The sequence below is a fragment of the Callospermophilus lateralis genome, chromosome 1, assembly GCF_048772815.1.
Source record: "Callospermophilus lateralis isolate mCalLat2 chromosome 1, mCalLat2.hap1, whole genome shotgun sequence".
Taxonomy (NCBI): domain Eukaryota; kingdom Metazoa; phylum Chordata; class Mammalia; order Rodentia; family Sciuridae; genus Callospermophilus; species Callospermophilus lateralis.
In genome coordinates, this window is record NC_135305.1 from 91,928,873 (window position 1) to 91,943,415 (window position 14,543).

At 31.2% G+C, this 14,543-nt stretch overlaps 1 protein-coding gene across 1 annotated transcript in view; it reads left to right on the forward strand.

Moving 5' to 3' along the window:
- Anln (anillin, actin binding protein) overlaps nt 1-14,543 on the forward strand; it is a 63,794-nt gene that overhangs the window by 26,505 nt on the left and 22,746 nt on the right. Inside the window, exons 9-20 of the mRNA XM_076863991.1 lie at nt 1,812-1,925; nt 3,004-3,242; nt 3,958-4,103; nt 4,375-4,522; nt 5,194-5,329; nt 6,367-6,549; nt 8,076-8,202; nt 8,934-8,982; nt 9,073-9,129; nt 9,940-9,978; nt 10,265-10,286; nt 11,220-11,332. Coding sequence (XP_076720106.1) covers nt 1,812-1,925; nt 3,004-3,242; nt 3,958-4,103; nt 4,375-4,522; nt 5,194-5,329; nt 6,367-6,549; nt 8,076-8,202; nt 8,934-8,982; nt 9,073-9,129; nt 9,940-9,978; nt 10,265-10,286; nt 11,220-11,332 — 1,373 coding nt within the window. The remainder of the gene's footprint in view (nt 1-1,811; nt 1,926-3,003; nt 3,243-3,957; nt 4,104-4,374; nt 4,523-5,193; nt 5,330-6,366; nt 6,550-8,075; nt 8,203-8,933; nt 8,983-9,072; nt 9,130-9,939; nt 9,979-10,264; nt 10,287-11,219; nt 11,333-14,543) is intronic.

Here is a 14,543-nt window from a genome sequence, read left to right on the forward strand (position 1 = left end):
TATTGTAAAATCCAATGTTGTAAAGCTTTTTTCCTGTTTTCTTTTTATAAATTTTAAACTTTTGTGTCTTACATTGAGTCTTTAATCTATTTGGAGTTAATTTTTAAGTATGCTGTAAGAGTCTAACTTCATTGTACTGCATGTGTATATCCAATTTTCCTAGCATCATTTCTTGAAGAAACTCTTCCTTTCCTTTTGAATTCTCTTGATGCCCTTTTTGAAAATCATTTGATCATATATATGAAGTTTCATTTCTGTGTTCTCTGGTCTATTCTATTTTTTAATTTTTTTTTTTTTTAGTTGTTGATGGACACAATACCTTTACTTATTTATTTATTTTATGGTGCTGAGGATTGAACCCAGTGCCTCATATGTGCTAGACAAGCACTCTACCACTGAGGTACAACTTCAGCCACCTATTCTGTTCTGTTGATCTGTATGTTTGTCTTTGTGCCAGTACCATAGGGCATTGGTTATTGTAGATTTATAATAAATTTTTAATCAAGAAGTATGAATCCTCCAGCTCTGTTTTTTTTTTTAAAAAAATATTTTGGATATTCAGTTCCCTTTAGATTCCTTATGAATTTTAGGATATAGCTTTGTTTTTTAATATCTGAAAAATATGCTATTAGGGTTTGATGGGAATTGCATTGAATCTATAGGTTACTTGGATAATGCTGACATAGTAACAATATTAAATCTTCTAATCCATGAGTATGGGTGTCTTTCCTTTTATTTGTGTCTTCCTTAAATTCTTTTTAAGCAATGTTTTATATTTTCAGAGTATAACCCTTTCAACAACTTGGTTAGAGTTATTTCTAAGCATTTTATTCTTTTTTGGCATAATTGTAGATGGATTTGTTTTCAAAATTTCCTTTTCGATTTTTCACTGTTATTGTATACATACTCAATGATTTTTATGCATTGGTTTTGTATCCTGTGACTTTGCTTCACTTATTAGTTCTAACAGTTTTTTCTTTTTATTTTGGTGTGATAGAATCTTTAGGATCTTCAATATATTAGATGCTATCATTCCTTTGTAATATGGATGCATATAATTTTCTTTTTCTTACCTAATTGCTTTGGCTAGAATGTTCGATGCTCTGTTGAATAGAAGTAGTGACAGCAGTCATCTTTGCCTTGTTGCTAACCTTAGAGGAGTATTGAGTATTGAGTATAATTTTGGCTGAGGACTTTTTTTTTTTCCTGTACTGGTGAGGTATTGAACCCAGAGGTGCTTAACCACTGAGCCACATCCCCAGCCTTTTTTTTAAATATTTTATTTAGAGACAGGGTCTAACTGAGTTGCTTAGGTCCTTGCTAAGTAGCTGAGGACTATCTTTGAACTCAAGATCTTCCTGCCTCAGCTTCCTGAGTCTTTGGGTTTACAGGTGTTTGCCTGTAAATAAAGATGTAATAAAGCTGTGGACTTGATTATGAAGTAGATTTCTTCTAGTCTTAGTTTTTGAGTGATTTTATTGACACTTTTTTAAAAGGTGAAAAATTGCAAAACAGTATAGTATGATCACCTTCTGATAAAATAAAATAAAAGATATGCACATTTCTACATACAGGGGAAACTGAATGAAAAAAACAATAACCTGGTAATATTGGTGTCCCCTTTCTTTATCTCAGTGGGGAAGAAGAGATAGGAAAGTCAAGTGAGGACAGGTATATTTAGAAGATTCTCTCCATATTTCTACATTTGAATATCTTAAAGGCATAGTTTTATAATAAAAACATGATTCCTTAATTTAAAAATTCTAGGTTGTTATGTCTTTTAATGCAGTCTTTCTCAAAAATTGTTTTAGGTTCTACTGAGTGCAAAATGACGAAGTCTAGTCCTTTGAAAATAACATTGTTTTTAGAAGAGGAAAAGTCCTTAAAAGTAACAACATCAAACCCAAAGGTTGAACAGCAGACTGGTTGGTTTTTATTCTTCATTTTTTTTTAAATTTTAATTTTTTATTTGTTCTTTTTAGTTACACATAACAGTAGAGTGTATTTTGACAAATCATACATACATGGAGTATAACTTCCCTTTCTTGTGGTTGTACATGTTGTAAAGTTACACTGGTTGTGTATTCATATATGAACATAGGAAAATTATGTCTGATTCATTCTACTGTCTTTGCCATTCCCATCTCCCCTCCCTTTACCCTATTCCTCCCTGTCCAATCTGGTGAACTTCTACCTCCCACTCCCTAGCCTATTGTGAGTTAGCATCTTCATGTCAGAGGGAACATTCCACCTTTGCCATAATTTCATTCTTATTTATAGCTGAATAATATTCCACTGTGTATATGTACCACCATTCTTTATTTCTTATAACTTTGGCCACATTATAAAAATTAATATATTAGAATTACATATTCAAATATACAGTGTCCTGTATTTTAAAAATGTGATTTTATAATATTCTTTTTTTTTTAAACTAGGATATATCTAGCTTTCACAAAAATCTGTGGAATTATTAGCAGTAATTGTTAGGTAATTGTTTCACCCCTGTGAAAATCTGTTTAGGACTGCCATTCACTTTCATAGGGAATGGGACTGCCGTATTCTGCAGGTGCTATTAGGGAGTTTAGTGGCCCCGAAGGCTTATTTTAGAACTGCCCTATGTGACATTAGTGTTTGCCTATTTTTGTCACCCAGGTGAAAAAGCAACCCACACCAATATGAAAAAAGTCATTTGAAAGAATATGTTTTGAAAGTCTGAATCTTTTGTATATTATCCTATAATTTGAGTTCTTAAATTTAATATTCTCTACTAAATCCAAGGCATTGAATCAGCTTTTGATGGATTCAACCTTCATTTCTTAGAAAATGTTATTTGAACTTTGAAAAATTTCTTTGTTTCATTTGTTAGTAGTATTTTGTTGAAATGAGAAGTGCTTTTCCTCAACATTTTTTTGTCTTGTTTATTTAGTAAGCATATGAATGTTAGATCTTCTTTGCTTTCTCTTCTTAAAGCCTTAAATGGAATCCACTCATATTTTTCAGAAGTGGTACGTGAAATTGAGTTGAGTGTGGATGATGAGGATGATATCAACAGTTCAAAAGTAATTAATGATATCTTCAGTGATGTCCTTGAAGAAGGTGAGCTAGATATGGAAAAGAGTCAAGAGGAGATGGATCAAGCAGAAGCAGAAAGCAATGAAGAGCAGGAAGATGCATTGAATATCTCCTCAATGTCTTTACTTGCTCCGTTAGCACAGACAGTTGGTGTGGTAAGTCCAGAGGTAAGAAAAGACTAAATGTAAACAGGCCTATGACAAAAATAAATGAGTTAATATTAGAACCTCCCATCCTCCTTTATTGGGGATTTGGCACTTTGTAGTTAAGGAGATTTTGCAAAACTAATGAACATTCTCTGAAGAGATTAAAACTCTTCAGTATTTTGCTGTTTTCCTTAATCTCCAAATAGTAATATGGCTTACAAGGGCAGACATTGGTTATAAATCTTGGCTCTGACATTTATTGTTATTTAACCTCTCTGCGAATAGTTCCCTCATTCATTAAATGAGGTTTACAATAGTACTTATATCAGACGGTTGATGTGAATATTAAATTATGTTAATATATTAGTGTTTAGCACCAGACATAACTAACATTCATTGAGAGCTAATTACCATCATTAGCTGTCACCCTAAATTGGATAACTGCAGCTCTGGACATTGATTGATATATTTTTTTAAAAAGTTACCAATGTAGGTTTCACTTATCATTATTCATTTATCATGTATTCATTTATCATATATTCACTTATCATTATTCATTTTCTTTTTAGGAATTTATTTTTAAAGTCCTTTGGTTTTACAGTGAGTCAGTTGACTTGTTGAATATTTATTTCCTAATAATGAAGAATTCATTCTTTTTAGAATTAAATGAATTATCATTTAGAATCAATGTTAATCATCCATAAAATCTACCCATATCTGATGTGCTTTCCTGCAGAATTTAGTTTCCTCACCTAAATTGGAATTGAGAGATACTCATACAAGCGATGAGAGTCCAAAACCAGGAAAGTTCCAGAGAACCCGTGTTCCTCGAGCTGAATCTGGTGATAGCATTGGTTCTGAAGATCGCGATCTTCTTTATAGGTAAGGTGATTTGGGGAAGGTATTGGTTCACTCAGGTTCACGGTTTAGATTGACATAAGTTGTATTACCATTTATATTTATAATGTTATTAATAACTTACCTGTATAAAAATTTGGAATAACTTTTCAGACTCATTCATCAAATGGCATTTCCATGGTGGTGAAATGTTCTGCTGATATGTTTAATTTTATCAAATTCTATTGACATGTTCAATAATGGATAAAGCTCAGTGTGTTGCTGGATTTCTAACAGAGTCTAACTTTTCCTGAAGCATTGATGCATATAGGTCTCAAAGATTCAAAGAAACAGACCGTCCTTCCATAAAGCAAGTGATTGTTCGGAAAGAAGATGTTACTTCAAAATTAGATGAAAAAAAGAATGCCTTTTCAGGTCAAGTTAATATCAAACAGAAAATGCAGGTATGCACTTCCGTAGAAAGGGGATTTAGGATGTTTCTTGCACTAGATTGTGAATTCTTTGAGGACAATGGCCCAGTTTTCTTCCTTTCTATACCTTAAGTGAATAGAAGGGTATCTGACACAGGAGCTAAGTAAGTCTGTCTTGAATTTGGTTTAATTTCCCAAAGATACTCTTTTTGGAAAAGTCAGAAGCTTGTTTCATATTGCTGAAATATTTATTAATTTTTATTTTTTGCAGTGCTAGGGATTAAACCCAAGGCTTCATGAATAGAGGAAGTATTCTCCCACTGTGCTACATTCCAACTCTGAAAGTTTCTTTTAAAACATGTTGGTTACAAATATCTTTAAATTATAGCTATTAATTGGAGGATGGTAAAGTTTGAAATTTATTTGGTTCCTCAAGTATTCTTTTTATGTTAAGAAAATATTTTCTTCATTTCTACCTTATTGGATAGAGTCTTTTACTGGAAAAAGTGTTTGTATTTTAATTTATTTATTAAATGGTTTTGGTACATAGTCTAGAAACCTGAGCAGTGAAACTAACCTTTTGATTTTACTCTTTGAAAAATTTGGAAACTACCCAATTACATTAGTTAGAATTCAAGCTTAAATAAACTGAAAATGACGATTAAAACGTGTACTTTTCCCTCCTCTCATTTATGTTTCTCTAGGAACTCAATAATGAAATAAATTTGCAGCAGACAGTGATTTATCAAGCTAGCCAGGCTCTTAACTGTTGTGTTGATGAAGAGCATGGGAAAGGGTCCCTAGAAGAAGCTGAAGCAGAAAGACTTCTTTTAATTGCAAGTATGTGTGATATACCTGAAAAATTTAAAAAATGTCACTAATCAGGGAAAACTTATTTCCTCTGGTATATTCAGAAATCTCTAATTTTTTCCCCATTTTAAAAATTGGTACATTATAGTTGTACATATTGATGGAATTTGTTTTTACATATTCATACAATACACAATTTAACAATATAATTTGGCTACTATCACTTCACAGTACTTAGCCCCTTTGTCCCCTCCTTCTACCCCTTGGTTCCTTTTCTCTACTATGCTCCCTTTCATTTTCATGGGGTCTTCCCCATCTTCATTTCCTTTTTTCCTTATAGGCTTCTTTGTATGAGAGAAAACAAAATACCCTTAACTTTCTGAGTTTGACTTAAGAAATCTCTAATTTTAAAGAAAAGACTTTCTTTTCTCTTTTTTGTTGGTATTGGGGATTGAACCCAGAGGCACTTTGTCACTGAGCTATATCCCCAGCCTTTTACATTTTTATTTTGAGACTGAGTCTCACTAAGTTGCTTATTAGGGTCTGGCTAAATTGCTGAGGATGGACTCAAATTTGTGACCCTCCTGCCTTAGCCTCTCAAGTTGTTGGAATTACAGTCATATACCACTACACCCAGCTGTTTCATTTGATCTGTTATTTGTTTCTTATAAAGTTTTATTTTCCATATAAAATAAAATGAAATTTGCATGAAAGATAAAGGTAACTGGAATTAGAATATCCTAAATGTGTGTGTGTATGTGTGAGTTTGGGTGTGTGGGTGTGTGTGTTTGTGTGTGTGTGTGGTATATATACACATATTATGTCTCTCTCTCTCTCTGTATGTTTGTGATAATGACAAAGTGTGTTTGATTGGAAAGATGATACCACACCAGAAAGATGGTCAAAAGTTGAAGAATTAAAGACTTGGTAAAATAGATGAACAATTGAGATTTTACAAAACATTTATCACAAAAGAGTTATTGATTTTATCGCTGATCTTATTATGTACAATTGCCACATCAGTGTGTTTTCTTGAATTGGGATATTCACTCGCTATTTTTACTTAGCTGAGAAGAGAACGCTTTTGATTGATCAGCTGAATAAACTGAAGAATGAAGGGCCTCAGAGGAAGAATAAGGCTGATTCCATATTCCAGAGTGAATTTGTCCCATCCAAAGGATCAGTTACTTTGTCAGAGATCCGCTTGCCTCTAAAAGCAGATTTTGTGTGCAGTACAGCTCAGAAGCCAGGTATTGTGATTTTTTTTTTTTTCCCATTAACAACAGCATGTTAAATTATGAACTTCACTTAGATTGAATTTTTATAAGAAAGGTACAAGTAGCACATGTATAAAGAAGCAAAGCTTGTTTTTTGAGCCTCAAAGTTTCTTTTATCAACATGTATATATAAGAATGAATTGAACATAACTTTCCTATGTTCATGTATGAATATACAACCAGTGAAACTCCACATATGTTCAACCACAAGAATGGATCCTAATTAGAATGTCAAAATACACTCTACTGTTTTGGGTATCTAACAAGAACAAAGAGATTAAATGATGATCATATGCCTTCAAAATTTATTTTTAGAAAATTATGTGTTGTGATTTAAACACTAAAATTGATTCTGGAAAGTTTTTTTTTTTAAAAGGTTATGTGTATAAAAAAATAAGGGAATATTTGATAACTGAGGTTGCCAGTCTGTACAATAATGGATATAGGCCTATCTATAAGTAAGGCTAAATGTAAATTTAGACGTAAAATATTTTCTGAAGATGACAGAGCAGACCATTTGACTTTTATTAATTAATTTTATTGTAGAAATGTACTGAAACATTTCAAAGAACTTATTTTGCTTACCGTATTCTATTTTAAATTCACTTCATTGTTTTATAAATTCTGAATTACTTTTGTGTGGGTCATGAGTGCCTCAGTGGAGATACGTCTATTGAAATATTTCCTTTGCCCTCTGGATTGAATAATCACTATAAACTTTAAAAAATATGTATTCTAGTAAAATTTATTTCTGAGCCAAGTGGATACCAGGGCAATATGACAGTAGAATCTGAAAAGAGAGATGTATAAGTATAGTAAGTTTAAAATTTTATTAAATGTTGGATAAACATCATTTTTAAGGTTTTTTTAAATTTTAATGTGTGTAGAACTTTTCTCTTTGAGGAAACAGAAGACTAGCCATAGGTGAGAAGTGAATTTGAGGTATTTGGAGAGTAAAATAAAAGTGTTATTGTAGGAATGAGCTAATTTCAGTTCTAATTGTTGTAGTTTTCTGATTTTGATATATTGTGGACAAAAAACAACTGATAATTTAGTATGGATCTTGACATATGTGATTATTTAATGATAAATAGTGAAATAATAGTTCAGGTTTTTATTAGAATTTGTCACAGTGTAACTTTCATATTATTTTAATTCCAGTTTTGAAATAATAAACCATAATTTATCCTTTGGAGGTATATAGTATTAGCAAAAGAATTAGGGGTCATTAAGTAAAATTCAGAGTAAGCAAAAATTGAGTAATGTGGAGTAAAGTTATTTCAACTTACATAATTGGAAGAGACCTTGATGATATTTATTCCAAGATTATAGATGTCAGATTATATCTTACTTTTTGTTTCTGAAAATTAATTTTTATTGATTTTAAATGCAAACTTTATGTAAGTCAATTGCCATATGACTTTATTACTTTGGTCTTCCAGAATGCCAGTTAACTAAATCTGATATTACTTGTGCTAATTATGTGTTATTTCTTGCAGATGCAGCAAATTACTATTACTTAATTATGCTAAAAGCAGGAGCTGAAAATATGGTAGCCACACCATTAGCAAGTACTTCAAATTCTCTTAATGGCGATGCTCTGACATTCACTACTACATTTACTTTGTAAGTAAATTAGTCTTTTTGTCGTTCAGACATATTTTCTTTTAATTAAATTAATGTAGACTAAGCATGCAGGTGACATTTATAGTACCCTCCTCCCCACCCATGGCCTGTACATGTATTCTACCACTGAGTTACTCATCAGCCCTTAATAATCTTTAAAATGTGGACAAATAACTCAGTTTTCCTTTTTTTTTTGGTGGTATTGGGGATTGAGCCAGGACCTTATTCATTCTAGGCAAATGCTCTACTACTGAACTGTATATCCTGCCTCTTTTTGGTTTAACTTTTTTACATATTTCTCATGTTTCTAGTGAGTAGCACATTTTTTCCATGTGACTATAAATATTTTATATTTTGAAGTGTTATACACATTAAATCAGGACCACAATTTTTTATGTATGCTTTAAATCTAATAATGTACTTAATATTCAGTCTCAATTGAAAGATTTTAAATTTAGTGTCAGATTTATTTTGAAAAGTACAGTCAAAATTTAATTTGAAAACAAATTTTGCTTTTATTATGTAAGATCTGAAGTTATTAAGTTCTGACTTGTATTAATGGAAAAAAAAAACCCAGATTATTCTTGTCCATTTTTATTGTCTCTAGTTAAAAAACACAATGGATTCCTTTACTTTCAGAGTCTTGTAACAACAGTATTTGTGACATTTGCAAAGGTACAATTTAGGTTTTTTTTTAAAAAAAAAAAACGTTTTATTTAATTATTTTTCAGGCAAGATGTATCCAATGACTTTCAAATAAATATTGAAGTTTATAGCTTGGTAAGCCATTAAAACTTTCTAAACTAACCAATAGTATATTTTTCTTAATGACAGAAGATCAAGCTAATTGTATTTTGGGTTTGTGTATAGGTACAGAAGAAAGATTCCTCAGGTGCTGATAAGAAGAAAAAAACATCTAAGTCCAAGGTGAGAATTATAGATACCTAGTAAAAATATTTTAAGCAGGAATAATTATTAATTTTAATTGATTTATAATTTTTAGTAAACTGAAAGTAAATTTATAGTGAGTAAACATGATTTTAAGTGTAAGCTCCTAATATACTCAGTCTAGATAAGTCTCTTTTGTCTGTATATACCTGACAGCTGACTTTTAAAACTACCTAGAACTTTTCCCCAGTGCTTTCTTCTGTATTTTTATCTCACTCATTGCTCTAAACCAGTACTTAATGAATGATGTGGTTACCTGTGCAGAATAATAAGAAACAGAACCTCCAGCTTGGTTTTTAACTTTCCAAATCTATATTCTTGTTCTTTGCCTAAGTCATAATTTCTTAAAAATTTGTTTCTTCTGACTTTCAGTTGTAAAAATAAAATGAAGAAAAATGAAAATTATAGGCTTTGTTGTTTGTTTTTTTAGCACTAATAAGAAAGGAATAGCAATAGGGAACAATCTTTAATAAGGGATGATATATTCATATTAAAGAATTAAAATTACTTTTCTGTGGAAACATCTCAAAGTTAGTTTTTATGTTTTTGCGTATTTGAGGAAAAGTTTATTCTGGGCTCATGGTTTCAGAGACTTAGTTTGTGATTCCTAATTCCATTGCTCTTACTCTGAGGTGAGCAAGACATCATGTCGGAAGGGGAAGAAACCTGATCATCACATGGAAGCCAGAAAGGAGAGAGACGGGGGCAGAGAGAATGTATACAACATTAAGTTAGTTTTAAACTCTGAATCACAAAATTGGAAATAAATGAAGATATTTTTTCTTCTAGGCTATTACTCCAAAAAGACTCCTCACCTCCATGACCACAGTAAGTAAAATTTTAAGAAATTGGGATTTCTTGAAGAATTTCATCTTACACTTATGATTATAAATTGGTTAGGTAATTATAAAGCCCTTAGTACTGTGAAAATATTTAAAATATATTAATGGGGGAAAGCTCTCAATATTTATACAGGAAAAAATGTTTTTGGAAATGTAGTTTTTGTAGTGTTAAGGTTTTATACTTAATACTTAAATCTTCATATCAAATAAAGGAAATAACTTATGTTTCTTCTTTATATATGTTTGTTTGTTTATTTATTTATTTATTTTAGAAGAGCAACCTTCAAACTTCTGGTGAGTGGATCCTGGATTATTTGAAACTTTAGAAATGAACATTTTTCTACATATATAAATATATCCATTTATGGATGGGCTATGTTGACTTATAAGAGTTTATGTTGGTCTTGTTTGGGATAATGTTTTTGTGTATTTTTTAAAAGTAACATTTAAGGTTATTGGCTGGAATAACAGATAGTCTGGTTGTACATTTCTTAGTTACCAACATAGGCTACTAATCTTTACATTATTTATGCTATGGTGTCAGTACACAAGAGATAGTCACCTGGCAATTCCAGCAGGTAGCATTACTCTTCACTCCTAATTCTCTTGTTGGATAAAATTTGTTGGGTGCTAGCCATGTAGTGGAGTTTACTTTTTTAAACTTTACTGATCATGACTGGTATTATGTCAGAAAAGCTTCATTCTAGTTTACTGGAAACTGGGGCACCAATAAGCCAGGAGAGGCTTTATCTAGAATGGCTTTATATCTAAATTTTCCATAGGGGTTTAGAATGAAGTTGTTTTACTCACCTACTTTGGGTTATTAGTGTCTTCTTTATGGCATGGGAGTTACTAAGAAGTCCTATGCAAAGATAGCTTCTGCTTTTAATTATGTCACCCTGGATGATTAATAGCAATTGAAGTCTCTTCAGTATTTCTTATGGGAAAATTGCTTTGTATGTATTCATTTTTTAGGTTCGTGTCTTTAAAAAATAACCATTCAAAATGTAGGTATGTCTGTACCTCAAATTAAAAAGATAAAATTCTGAATAGTTTTCCTTCTTTATGTGTTGTTATTTTATTCCCCCCCATATTTAAAAATGGAGGAAAATGAGGCAGTTTTCTCTGTGGCAATCTAATTTTATTCTGTTAGGATGGGGTGAGGAATTCTTCTTTATATTTACAAAAGTCACTTTGGATTGTACTGTATTTCTTCTTTCTTTACAGTTATGGCCAGTCCAGGAGGTCTCAATGCTGTGCGTACCAGCAACTTTGCTCTTGTTGGATCTTACACACTGTCATTATCCTCAGTAGGAAACACTAAGTTTGCTTTGGAAAAGGTAATCCTAAAAAACTTCTTTCCTGTACTTCCCATATTAAAAGCTTCAAAGTTCAGATCTTCAAAGTTACATCACTATTGAGAATTTTTTTCACCATAATGTGATATGACCTATCTTTTGAATAGCTAATAAGACCATTTTAAGGAGTGAACAAACTAGAGGCACTTAGTTTGACTCCTGCTATGTAATATAGTATTTTTTACAAATATGTATTTTTAATTTTAATTCCTTAAATTTTTGATTAGCATGTAGTAATTATACATATTTATGGTTATAGTATGATTATTTTAATAGATATGTACAATATATACTGATCAATTCAGGGTAATTAGCATTTCTGTTTTCTTATTTCTTTATGTTTGGAGCCTTCAAACTCTTGTCTTATAGTTTTTCATAAAATACAGGTTATTATGCACTATGGTCACTCCACTGTGCTGTGGAGCACTAGAACATCTTCCTTCTAATTGTGCTTGAGTATGCTCTATCCTCCCTCCCCTCCCTCCCATTCTCAACTTTCACTGTTCTACATTCAGATTGACTTTTAAAAACTTACATATATGAGAATGTACATGCAATATTTGTCTTTGATATTTATATTACCATAAGAGATATCTGAAGTCATAATATAGAGGTGAAGAAGTAATGAAAAGTTAGAAGGCCTGATTTCTAGTATTTGCTCTGCTAGTAATTCACTCTTTAACATTAAACAAGAGCTGGACACGGGGATCCTTGCCTATAGTCCCAATGACTTGGGAGGCAGGAGGATTGCAGGTTCCAGGCCAGCTTTAGAATCTTTTTTGTTGTTATTGTTTTTGGTCCTGGGTATCTAACCCAGGAGCACTTAACTACAGAGCCACATCCCCAAAACTTTTTATATTTTATTTAAAGACAGGGTCTCACTAAGTTTTAGAGCCTCTCTTAAGTTGCTGAGGCTGTCTTTGAACTTGCATCCTTCCCAGCTGCTGGAATTACAGACGTACTAAGAACCCCCAGAATCTTAATGAGACCCCAAGCAACTCAGGGAGATCCTGTCTCAAAATAAAAAATAAAAAGGGCTGGGAATGTAGCTCAGTGTAAAGTGCCGTGAGTTCAATCTTTAATCTCCAGGATCAAGAAAAGAAGAAAACATTATGCAAAGTTACTGTATTTCTTAGAGGTCTTGGTATCCTAGTAGAATATTATGTTTGCAAAAAGAAGCTCAACTTTAAAATTCTATGAAAAAAATTTCTTTTAGTTGGTGGACAAAAAGCAGACTATATTTGAAATTTTAACTACTGTTAATGAATAAATGTATTTTAACATGCTAATTTCTAAAAATTATGTAACTTTTTATATAGTATTTCAGGTAGTTTAACAAATTGAGTGATCCTGGGTCTTTTTTTTTTTCTTTGTCTTTTTGTTGTTTGTTTTAGATAAATTATGATGTAAAAGAGCGAGAGCTACTGGGCTATTTGTTCCAGGAAAAGGTTGCCATGTTTTCTTTGCTTAAAACTAATGTGCTTAAAAAAATCAGTTCTTCATTTTTGGTTCTTGCAAATTTGTTTTACTAACTATTCTGATATCTTTTTGGTTATTTTGAATAATTAATAGTATGTACATAATACTTTCTTTGGACTCTTACAAATGGGCATCTTTTTCTCCATTCTCATAATTCTTTAAATTTTTCTTTGAAAGTTCTCTCTTTCTTTTTTAAATGCATGTTTGGTATTTGGGGTTTTTTTCTGCCTATATGCTTTCATCTAGTTATGAATTCTTTAAAATTCTGTGGTCCCTTTGTTTTTTTTTTTCCAAGTACCATTTAGACTACAAAATTAGTAACTATGTTTAAAACTAAAATTATTCAATATTTTTGATTTTTCGTGTACTGAAAAAGCTATTGATGTTTTTAAATAAAAGTAGAAAACTTTCATGTTCTTGGTTGGCTAATTGGTATATTGTTATAGATGATGCTTTGCATATTAATTTTGAATTTAAAAATGTACTTAACACTAAAATTATATTGAATATGAGCATTTATTTAGAAGACTTTTAAAAGATTTGCTATTATTATAAAAGATCAGTGCAAACATTTTGTGGGAATATAGAAATGCTAATTGACACAATGCTGGATAGTATTTTTTAAAATTTTAAATTCTTTTTAAAATTATTTTCATTTGTTCTACTTAGTTCTTATTTTAAATTCTTAAAATAAAATTTGCAAATCAGATAATCATAAGAATTGGGTTCTATGAACTATATTCCTTGTTTGGTATAGTCACATAGCCAATTTTCACATATGTAGGCGATTTCATTAGTCTCTAAAATGAGACTTCATTGACATCTTAAGTATAGACTGTTCTTTAGAAAAATTTTTGGCTGCCATTTTAACTCAAAATGTTACACTTAAAAATTAATATTATATTTCCATTCTCTTAATAACTTATTTGTAATTATAACTTAAATTACCAACCATATGGTTGAATGCAAAATCAAATAACTGAATTTAATTGGTTGTCTTTTACTCTTAAGTCTCTGAATTAAAAACCATTTCAATGTAAAATTTGTCCTAAATGTGCTTTTGTGAGTGATGGGGAAAAGCAAATATTTATTCCAATAACTTTTGGTTGATATAGAAGAATATTTCAATAGATAGTAAAGTTTATATGCTTAGTAAGTTGATGGGGAAAATGTAAAACTTTTCTACTCATATAAATATTCTGATTTAATTGACTTTGGGAGAGTAGACAGGTCTCTCATGTCCTACTTTTAGTATAAGACAGTATCTGTCTATTTTATTGGTGCCATGACCAATGGTCATAAAGGTTATCTCTGATATACCCTTCAGAAAGGAATGTCTTTTGAGGTTAACCTAGGTTGTTTGCTTCACAGAGTTAAGATATCACTAATAGTGGATTGCCATCTGATTTGAGGTTATAGATATCTGATTTAAAGCCTGACATCCTGGAGTCACAAAATCTTTCTCTAGGGAATCCAGAACACTAATAGTTTTATTATACTTTTTATGGAAAAAGGGAAAATGACATCTCAAAGCTCATCCTTCTTCTTTTTTTTTTAATCTAAAAAAAGATTTGCAAGACCTTTATTCATGAAACTTAAGCTTTGCCAAATGACTTTCAAGAAGAGCTAGATTGCTTGTTCAGCATGTGTGAGGCCCTGGGTTTGGTCTCTGATATCACAGAAGAGCTAAATAATTGAGGCAGTCTTCTATCTT